At 53.5% G+C, this 11312-nt stretch overlaps 1 protein-coding gene across 2 annotated transcripts in view; it reads right to left on the bottom strand.

Moving 5' to 3' along the window:
- Positions 1-823: 823 nt before the first annotated feature.
- LOC137309852 (uncharacterized) overlaps positions 824-11312 on the bottom strand; it is a 41525-nt gene continuing 31036 nt past the window's right edge. The window contains exon 5 of one of the 2 annotated variants that reach the window (XM_067977866.1): positions 824-2498. In XM_067977866.1, the coding sequence (XP_067833967.1) occupies positions 2322-2498 (177 nt within the window). In that variant the 3' untranslated portion in view covers positions 824-2321. The remainder of the gene's footprint in view (positions 2499-11312) is intronic. The other variant, XM_067977867.1, reaches the window with a different exon arrangement.

The following is an 11312-nucleotide window of genomic DNA, read 5'->3' as shown; positions in this document are numbered from 1 at the left end:
ATCGACCCCCCACTTCCCGTCCATTGGTATCTCCCCATCGACCCCCCACTTCCCGTCCATTGGTGTCTCCCCATCGACCCCCCACTTCCCGTCCATTGGTATCTCCCCATCGACCCCCCACTTCCCGTCCATTGGTATCTCCCCATCGACCCCCCACTTCCCGTCCATTGGTATCTCCCCATCGACCCCCCACTTCCCGTCCATTGGTATCTCCCCATCGACCCCCCACTTCCCGTCCATTGGTATCTCCCCATCGACCCCCCACTTCCTGTCCGTTGGTATCTCCACATCGATCCCCCACTTCCCGTCCATTGGTATCTCCCCATCGACCCCCCACTTCCCGTCCATTGGTATCTCCACATCGATCCCCCACTTCCCGTCCATTGGTATCTCCCCATCGACCCCCCACTTCCTGTCCGTTGGTATCTCCCCATCGACCCCCCACTTCCTGTCCATTGGTATCTCCCCATCGACCCCCCACTTCCTGTCCGTTGGTATCTCCCCATCGACCCCCCACTTCCCGTCCATTGGTATCTCTCCATCGACCCCCCACTTCCTGTCCGTTGGTATCTCCCCATCGACCCCCCACTTCCCGTCCATTGGTATCTCCCCATCGACCCCCCACTTCCTGTCCATTGGTATCTCCCCATCGATCCCCCACTTCCCGTCCATTGGTATCTCCCCATCGATCCCCCACTTCCTGTCCATTGGTATCTCCCCATCGATCCCCCACTTCCCGTCCATTGGTATCTCCCCATCGATCCCCCACTTCCCGTCCATTGGTATCTCCCCATCGATCCCCCACTTCCTGTCCATTGGTATCTCCACATCGATCCCCCACTTCCCGTCCATTGGTATCTCCCCATCGATCCCCCACTTCCTGTCCATTGGTATCTCCCCATCGATCCCCCACTTCCCGTCCATTGGTATCTCCCCATCGATCCCCCACTTCCTGTCCATTGGTATCTCCCCATCGACCCCCACTTCCTGTCCGTTTATCCACTGTCTCTTGTGTTTTTTTGCTTTGTTTATTAAAGTATAATTTTCTCTGCATAAACCTATTGTATATGAAAAATTTAGGGTTTTTACAGATCGAACCTTAGTGAAAGATTATTGCAGAAACAAATGAAGATATTTTTGTCACACCACCTGTGTAAATAAACAGTGCTGAAGTCCGCTGACCTTCTCCTAATGTGGCACAGTCTGACCAGGGCTAACAATTAACAATTTTAGCCAGTGTGCCATTGTCAGAAATCAAGACCAAGGCCCAGAGATTCCTGGATGGGAGAGAGGGCAAGACCCATTTCCACCCGGGGAGTGGGCCTGGAATATGGGCCAGAACCTGGTTCCATCAGGATTCCGCCTGGTTTCGGCCAGACCTCTCAATCCCAGTCGGGAGGGGTTGGTCAGATTTTCCACTCTCCCCCTCTGCTCCCCATGTCCGGGGGGGAATGGGGAGGGTTTTCCCAGAACAGCCTGAGAGTTCCCTCCTTTATGTCCTTGAAAGGCCTCAGTTGAGACCTGGAATTAGTCCATTTGAAGGCCCTCAGCCTTTCTTAAAGTAAGGTCATCGATCGGGCCTACTCTAGAGGCTTCAGTGGGAGGGTCAACTCAGGTAGAATGGCAGGGCACTGCCTTCCCATATAAGGGCAGAGGGGGCTGGGCGGGGTGGGTGCTGCTGTTGGGCCTCGGCTAAGCAAATTTGGGAAAGTGTCACCAGCCTGGGGCAAGGGTGGAGCGGGCATTCTGCCAGCTGCCATGGCATTTACATGGAGGTAGAGCACAGTGAGCGTATTGGCGGGTGTATCGGTGGGTAGAGCAGGTGACTGAATACAAAGTACGACTGATTCCTCCACAGCTCTTTAGGGGCATTCTTGGTGTGCCCTTCACCCAGGGGAACTGGTGCCCTTTAGCTGTACCCACTGAGTATGGGGTTGTGGTGCTCTGTACCCAGTGGGGTGCCCTGTACCAGCTGCCCTTTTGAAAGCGGCAAGATGCTCAGTCCCAATGTGGGTCTGAATTCCGTTCCTGCCTCGTTTCACTGCAGAAATTACCATGGACATTTGCATCAATCAGTGGCCCAGTGACACGTCAGCTCATTGGCTCATTCTGACCTGGACCTGAACCAGGCAGGATATGGCCGTCAATGTGAAGGCTGGACTCGGGCCTACAGGTCACTATGGCCTCTGCTTTTGTGATGAATTGGATGGAGGAGGCAGTGAGACGTACTGCGGGGCTCCGAGAAACCACTGGACAGAGACAGAGAGTCAGGCAAGTGGGGCCAAGTCCCTCTCCCTACTGATGCCAGTCTAAGAGATGCCTCACTCACTGTATAAAGAATATAATGGATCATTTATTTGTGCCCGCGCTCGAGAATTCCTCTGTTTCTCCAAAGAAATCCTTTGGATTTGCTCCCTCAGAGATTCCATCATTTCCCTCTCCACATCCACATCTGGTTGGGTAGATTCCTGCTTTGGACCCCTCACTCTCCTTAAAACCTGAAAGAAATGATGGGAGTGAGATGATGTTGCCTTTTGAAAGCCAGTAAAGAAAGAATCATAGAAACATAGAAAATAGGAGCAGGAGTTGGCTATTCAGCCCTTCGGGCCTGCTCCTCCATTCAAAATGATCATGGCTGATCGTCTAACTCAGTACCCTGTTCCTACTTTTTCCCCATATCCCTTGATCCCTTTAGCATTAAGAAATATATCTATCTCCTTCTTGAATACATCTAATGACTTGGCCTCCACTGCCTTCTGTGGTAGAGAATTCCACAAGTTCACCACCCTCTGAGTGAAGATATTTCTCCTCATCTCGGTTCTAAATGGCATACCCCGTATCCTGAGACTGTGACCCCTGGTTCTGGACTCCCCAGCCATCGGAAACATCCTCCCTGCATCTAGTCTGTCTAGTCCTGTTAGAATTTTATATGTTTCGATGAGATCACCTCTCATTCTTCTAAACTCTAGTCAATATAGGCCTAGTCGACCCAATCTCTCCTCATACGTCAGTCCTGCCATCCCAGGAATCAGTCTGGTAAACCTTTGTTGCACTCCCTCCATGGCAAGGACATCCTTCCTCAGATAAGGAGACCAAAACTGCACACAATACTCCAGGTGTGGTCTCACCAAGGCTCTGTATAACTGCAGTAAGACATCCCTGCTCCTGTACTCAAATCCTCTTGCAATGAAGGCCAACATACCATTCGCCTTCCTAACTGCTTGCTGCACCTGAATGTTCGCTTTCAGCGACTGGTGTACAAGGACACCCAGGTCTCGTTGCCCCTCCCCTTTTCCCAATCTATCACCATTCAGATAATAATCTGTCTTTCTGTTTTTACAACCAAAGTGGATAACCTCACATTTATCCACGTTATACTGCATCTGCCATGTTCCTGCCCACTCACCCAACTTGTCTAAATCACATTGGAGCCTCTTTGCATCCTCCTCACAGCTCACATTCCACCCCAGGTTTGTGTTGTCTGCAAACTTGGAAATGTTACATTTAGTTCCCTCATCCAAATCATTGATATATATTGTGAATAGCTGGGGCCCAAGCACTGATCCCTGCGGTACCCCACTAGTCACTGCCTGCCACCCGGAAAAAGACCCGTTTATTCCTACTCTCTGTTTCCTGTCTGTCAACCAATTCTCAATCCATGCCAGTATATTCCCCCCAATCCCATGTGCTTTAATTTTGCACACTAATCTCTTGTGTGGGACCTTATCAAAAGCCTTCTGAAAATCCAAGTACACCACATCCACTGGTTCTCCCCTATCTATTCTACTAGTTACATCCTTAAAAAACTCCAGTAGATTAGTTGAGCATAATTTCCCTTTCATAAACCCATGCTGACTTTGTCCAATCCCGTTAATGCCCTCCAAGTGTTCTGTTATCACATCTTTTATAATAGACCAGCATTTTCCCCACTACTGATGTTAGGCTAACTGGTCTGTAATTCCCTGTTTTTTTTCTCTCCCTTTTTTAAATAGTGGGGTTACATTTGCCACCCTCCAATCTGTAGGAACTGTTCCGGAGTCGATAGAATTTTGGAAGATGATCACCAATGCATCCACTATTTCCAGGGCCACTTCCTTTAGTACTCTGGGATGTAGATTATCAGGCCCTGGGGATTTGTCAGCCTTTAGCCCCATTAATTTCCCGAGCACTATTTTTTAACTAATACTGGTTTCCTTCAGTTCCTCCCTCTCACTAGACCCTTGGTTCCCTAACATTTCCGGGAGGTTATTTGTGTCCTCTGTGAAGACAGAACCAAAGTATGTGTTTAATTGTTCTGCCATTTCTTTGTTCCCCATTATAATTTCCCCCATTTCTGACTGTAAGGGACCTACATTTGTCTTCACTAATCTTTTTCTCTTGACATATTTATAGAAGCTTTTACAGTCAGTTTTTATGTTCCCTCCTGGTTTATTCTCATATTCTATTTTTCCCCTCTTAATCAATCTCTTTGTCCTCCTTTGCTGAAAGATAGAAGTTACATTTCTTTTGCACCTTTCACAACCTCAGGCCGTCCCAAAGAGCCAAGGAAATACTTTTTGAAGTGTAGTCACTGTTGTAATGTAGGAAACACGGCAGTAAATTTGTGCACAGCAAGATCCCACAAACAGCAATGTAATAATGACCAGGTAATCCATTGGATGAGGGATAAATATTGGCTCGGACACTGGGGAGAACTCCCCTGACTCTTCGAATAATGTCATGGAATCTTTTACATCCACCTGAGAGGGCAGACGGGGCCTCGGTTTAACATCTCATCCGAATGGCAGCACTTCCAACAGTGCAGCACTCCCTCAGTACTGTCCCTCCAACAGTGAATCGCTCCCTCAGTACTGACCCTCCGACAGTGCAGCACTCCCTCAGTACTGACCCTCCGACAGTGCATCACTCCCTCAGTACTGACCCTCCGACAGTGCAGCGCTCCCTCAGTACTGACCCTCCGACAATGCAGCGCTCCCTCAGTACTGACCCTCCGACAGTGCAGCACTCCCTCAGTACTGACCCTCCGACAGTGCAGCACTCCCTCAGTACTGACACTCCGACAGTGCTGCACTCCCTCAGTACTGACCCTCCGACAGTGCAGCACTCCCTCAGTACTGACCCTCCGACAGTGCAGCGCTCCCTCAGTACTGACCCTCCGACAGTGCAGCACTCCCTCAGTACTGACCCTCTGACAGTGTAGCACTCCCTCAGTACTGCCCTTCTGACAGTGCAGCAGTCCCTCAGTACTGACCCTCCGACAGTGCTGCACTCCCTCAGTACTGACCCTCCGACAGTGCAGCGCTCCCTCAGTACTGACCCTCCGACAATGCAGCGCTCCCTCAGTACTGACCCTCCGACAGTGCAGCACTCCCTCATTACTGCCCTTCTGACAGTGCAGCACTCCCTCAGTGCTGACCCTCCGACAGTGCAGCGCTCCCTCAGTACTGACCCTCCGACAATGCAGCGCTCCCTCAGTACTGACCCTCCAACAATGCAGCGCTCCCTCAGTACTGACCCTCCGACAGTGCAGCGCTCCCTCAGTACTGCCCCTCCGACAGTGCAGCACTCCCTCAGTACTGACCCTCCGACAGTGCAGCACTCCCTCAGTACTGCCCCTCCGACAGTGCAGCACTCCCACAGTACTGCCCCTCCGACAGTGCAGCACTCCCTCAGTACCGACCCTCCGACAGTGCAGCACTCCCTCAGTACTGCCCCTCCGACAGTGCAGCACTCCCTCAGTACTGACCCTCCGACAGTGCAGCGCTCCCTCAGTACTGACCCTCCGACAGTGCAGCGCTCCCTCAGTACTGACCCTCCGACAGTGCAGCACTCCCTCAGTACTGACCCTCCGACAGTGCAGCGCTCCCTCAGTACTGACCCTCCGACAGTGCAGCGCTCCCTCAGTACCGACCCTCCGACAGTGCAGTACTCCCTCAGTACTGACCCTCCGACAGTGCAGCACTCCCTCAGTACTGACCCTCTGATAGTGTAACACTCCCTCAGTACTGACCCTCCGACAGTGCAGCACTCCCTCAGTACTGACCCTCTGATAGTGTAGCACTCCCTCAGGACTGACCCTCCGACAGTGAAGCACTCCCTCAGTACTGACCCTCCGACAGTGTAGCACTCCCTCAGTACTGACCCTCTGACAGTGTAGCACTCCCTCAGTACTGACCCTCCGACAGTGCAGCACTCCCTCAGTACTGACCCTCCGACAGTGTAGCACTCCCTCAGTACTGACCCTCCGACAGTGCAGCACTCCCTCAGTACTGACCCTCCGACAGTTTAGCACTCCCTCAGTACTGACCCTCCGACAGTGTAGCACTCCCTCAGTACTGACCCTCCGACAGTGCAGCGCTCCCTCAGTACTGACCCTCCGACAGTGCAACACTCCCTCAGTACTGCCCTTCTGACAGTGCAGCACTCCCTCAGTACTGACCCTCTGACAGTGTAGCACTCCCTCAGTACTGCCCTTCTGACAGTGCAGCGCTCCCTCAGTACTGACCCTCCGACAGTGCAGTGCTCCCTCAGTACTGACCCTCCAACAATGCAGCGCTCCCTCAGTACTGCCCCTCCGACAGTGCAGCGCTCCCTCAGTACTGACCCTCCGACAGTGCAGCGCTCCCTCAGTACTGACCCTCCGACAGTGCAGCACTCCCTCAGTACTGACCCTCCGACAGTGCAGCACTCCCTCAGTACTGACACTCCGACAGTGCTGCACTCCCTCAGTACTGACCCTCCGACAGTGCAGCGCTCCCTCAGTACTGACCCTCCGACAGTGCAGCACTCCCTCAGTACTGACCCTCTGACAGTGTAGCACTCCCTCAGTACTGCCCTTCTGACAGTGCAGCACTCCCTCAGTACTGACCCTCCGACAGTGCTGCACTCCCTCAGTACTGACCCTCCGACAGTGCAGCGCTCCCTCAGTACTGACCCTCCGACAGTGCAGCGCTCCCTCAGTACTGACCCTCCGACAGTGCAGCGCTCCCTCAGTACTGCCCTTCTGACAGTGCAGCACTCCCTCAGTGCTGACCCTCCGACAGTGCAGCGCTCCCTCAGTACTGACCCTCCGACAATGCAGCGCTCCCTCAGTACTGACCCTCCGACAATGCAGCGCTCCCTCAGTACTGACCCTCCGACAGTGCAGCGCTCCCTCAGTACCGACCCTCCGACAGTGCAGCGCTCCCTCAGTACCGACCCTCCGACAGTGCAGCACTCTCTCAGTACTGACCCAAGACAGTGCAGTACTCCCTCAGTACTGACCCTCCGACAGTGCAGCACTCCCTCAGTACTGACCCTCTGATAGTGTAGCACTCCCTCAGTACTGACCCTCCGACAGTGCAGCACTCCCTCAGTACTGACCCTCTGATAGTGTAGCACTCCCTCAGGACTGACCCTCCGACAGTGTAGCATTCCCTCAGTACTGACCCTCCGACAGTGTAGCACTCCCTCAGTACTGACCCTCCGACAGTGTAGCACTCCCTCAGTACTGACCCTCCGACAGTGCAGCACTCCGTCAGTACTGACCCTCCGACAGTGTAGCACTCCCTCAGTACTGACCCTCCGACAGTGCAGCACTCCCTCAGTACTGACCCTCCGACAGTGTAGCACTCCCTCAGTACTGCCCTTCTGACAGTGCAGCACTCCCTCAGTACTGACCCTCTGACAGTGTAGCACTCCCTCAGTACTGCCCTTCTGACAGTGCAGCGCTCCCTCAGTACTGACCCTCCGACAGTGCAGTGCTCCCTCAGTACTGACCCTCCAACAATGCAGCGCTCCCTCAGTACTGCCCCTCCAACAGTGCAGCGCTCCCTCAGTACTGACCCTCCGACAATGCAGCGCTCCCTCAGTACTGACCCTCCAACAATGCAGCGCTCCCTCAGTACTGCCCCTCCGACAGTGCAGCACTCCCTCAGTGCTGACCCTCCGACAGTGCAGCGCTCCCTCAGTACTGACCCTCCGACAATGCAGCGCTCCCTCAGTACTGACCCTCGAACAATGCAGCGCTCCCTCAGTACTGCCCCTCCGACAGTGCAGCACTCCCTCAGTACTGACCCTCCGACAGTGCAGCACTCCCTCAGTACTGCCCCTCCGACAGTGCAGCACTCCCTCAGTACTGCCCCTCCGACAGTGCAGCACTCCCTCAGTACTGACCCTCCGACAGTGCAGCACTCCCTCAGTACCGACCCTCCGACAGTGCAGCACTCCCTCAGTACTGACCCTCCGACAGTGCAGCGCTCCCTCAGTACTGACCCTCCGACAGTGCAGCACTCCCTCAGTACTGACCCTCCGACAGTGCAGCGCTCCCTCAGTACTGACCCTCCGACAGTGCAGCACTCCCTCAGTACTGACCCTCCGACAGTGCAGCACTCCCTCAGTACCGACCCTCCGACAGTGCAGCACTCTCTCAGTACTGACCCAAGACAGTGTAGTACTCCCTCAGTACTGACCCTCCGACAGTGTAGCACTCCCTCAGTACTGACCTTCCGACAGTGTAGCACTCCCTCAGTACTGACCCTCCGACAGTGCAGCACTCCCTCAGTACTGACCCTCCGACAGTGCGGCGCTCCCTCAGTACTGACCCTCCGACAGTGCAGCACTCCCTCAGTACTGACCCTCCGACAGTGTAGCACTCCCTCAGTACTGACCCTCCGACAGTGCAGCACTCCCTCAGTATGACCCTCCGACAGTGTAGCACTCCCTCAGTACTGACCCTCCGACAGTGCAGCGCTCCCTCAGTACTGACCCTCCGACAGTGCAGCGCTCCCTCAGTACTGACCCTCTGATAGTGTCGCACTCCCTCAGTACTGACCCTCCGACAGTGTAGCACTCCCTCAGTACTGACCCTCCGACAGTGTAGCACTCCCTCAGTACTGACCCTCCGACAGTGCAGCACTCCCTCAGTACTGACCCTCCGACAGTGTAGCACTCCCTCAGTACTGACCCTCCGACAGATTGGCACTCCCTCAGTACTGACCCTCCGACAGTGTAGCACTCCCTCAGTACTGACCCTCCGACAGATTGGCACTCCCTCAGTACTGACCCTCCGACAGTGTAGCACTCCCTCAGCACTGCACTGAAGTGTCAGCCTGGATTTTGTGCTCAAGTCTCTGGAGTGGGCCTTGACCCCATGACCTTCTGACTCACAATAAGAGTGCAGCCACTGAGCCATGGCTGACACTGTAAGATTCCTCACTGACCACTGGTTCCCTCCAGCCAGGTGCTGAACAGTGTTCAGGATGCGAGTCTAACCAGGATACACAGTGACCCCTGGGCTCTGCTCACTCTCACTGGTAAAACTGATGGAGCAGTGTCTGGGGCACAGGGGATTGTGGGGATTGTTGCCACCATAATCAGGTGGGATTGATGGAGGGAGCAGCATCGCTGGCGGGAGTTGGACAGGACCAGAGACCCCCCACACCACCTGTCTCCAGCCTCTGACCCTCGAGCTCTGCCGTTCCCGGGCCTCATGTAATCTTCAGTGTTTGACTGGCTTTTGGCCCCAAGCATTTATACCACCTGTCTTACATCTCCACTGTTCCCTGGGTCGGTACATTGTGTCTGGGGAGATCTCACAGTGTGTGTACCAGTCTGTACACTGTGTCTGGAGAGATCTCACAGTGTGTGTACCTGTCTGTACACTGTGTCTGGGGAGATCTCACAGTGTGTGTACCAGTCTGTACACTGTGTCTGGAGAGATCTCACAGTGTGTGTACCAGTCTGTACACTGTGTCTGGGGAGATCTCACAGTGTGTGTACCAGTCTGTACACTGTGTCTGGGGAGATCTCACAGTGTGTGTACCAGTCTGTACAATGTGTCTGGGGAGATCTCACAGTGTGTGTACCAGTCTGTACACTGTATCTGGGGAGATCTCACAGTGTGTGTACCTGTCTGTACACTGTGTCTGGGGAGATCTCACAGTGTGTGTACCAGTCTGTACACTGTATCTGGGGAGATCTCACAGTGTGTGTACCTGTCTGTACACTGTGTCTGGGGAGATCTCACAGTGTGTGTACCAGTCTGTACACTGTATCTGGGGAGATCTCACAGTGTGTGTGCCAGTCTGTACACTGTGTCTGGGGAGATCTCACAGTGTGTGTACCAGTCTGTACACTGTATCTGGGGAGATCTCACAGTGTGTGTACCTGTCTGTACACTGTGTCTGGGGAGATCTCACAGTGTGTGTACCAGTCTGTACACTGTGTCTGGGGAGATCTCACAGTGTGTGTACCAGCCTGTACACTGTGTCTGGAGAGATCTCACAGTGTGTGTACCAGTCTGTACACTGTATCTGGGGAGATCTCACAGTGTGTGTACCTGTCTGTACACTGTGTCTGGAGAGATCTCACAGTGTGTGTACCAGTCTGTACACTGTATCTGGGGAGATCTCACAGTGTGTGTACCTGTCTGTACACTGTGTCTGGGGAGATCTCACAGTGTGTGTACCAGTCTGTACACTGTGTCTGGGGAGATCTCACAGTGTGTGTACCAGCCTGTACACTGTGTCTGGAGAGATCTCACAGTGTGTGTACCAGCCTGTACACTGTGTCTGGAGAGATCTCACAGTGTGTGTACCAGTCTGTACACTGTATCTGGGGAGATCTCACACTCTGTGTTCTATGTAATTCTATGTAAAACGAGGGGACAATCCACTATCGCCAAGTCAAGTTTCTGCCCTAATGCATCTACAGCGACCCCTTTGCGCCCAGACTGTGTTGTAAATTCCCTTCATTGTACCGAAAATGGCCAGCTGTCACCCTGGTAACCCTGTGCGACCCCTGACCTTTAACCCCTCACTTGCTGTTTCCAGCAATAAAGAATCCAAATCAAAAGATGAGTACAGACAAAAAATGAAGATATTTTTGTCACACCATCTGTGTAAATAAACAGTGCTGAAGTCCGCTGACCTTCTCCTAATGTGGCACAGTCTGACCAGGGCTAACAATTAACAATTTTAGCCAGTGTGCCATTGTCAGAAATCAAGACCAAGGCCCAGAAATTCCTGGATGGGAGAGAGGGCAAGACCCATTTCCACCCGGGGAGTGGGCCTGGAATATGGGCCAGAACCTGGTTCCATCAGGATTCCGCCTGGTTTCGGCCAGACCTCTCAATCCCAGTCGGGAGGGGTTGGTCAGATTTTCCACTCTCCCCCTCTGCTCCCCATGTCCGGGGGGGCATGGGGAGGGTTTTCCCAGAACAGCCTGAGAGTTCCCTCCTTTATGTCCTTGAAAGGCCTCAGTTGAGACCTGGAATTAGTCCATTTGAAGGCCCTCAGCCTTTCTTAAAGTAAGGTCATCGATCGGGCCTACTC

The sequence above is a fragment of the Heptranchias perlo genome, unplaced genomic scaffold (genome assembly GCF_035084215.1).
Source record: "Heptranchias perlo isolate sHepPer1 unplaced genomic scaffold, sHepPer1.hap1 HAP1_SCAFFOLD_184, whole genome shotgun sequence".
NCBI classification, from domain to species: Eukaryota; Metazoa; Chordata; class Chondrichthyes; order Hexanchiformes; family Hexanchidae; genus Heptranchias; species Heptranchias perlo.
This window is presented reverse-complemented; position numbering and strand designations above follow the sequence as displayed.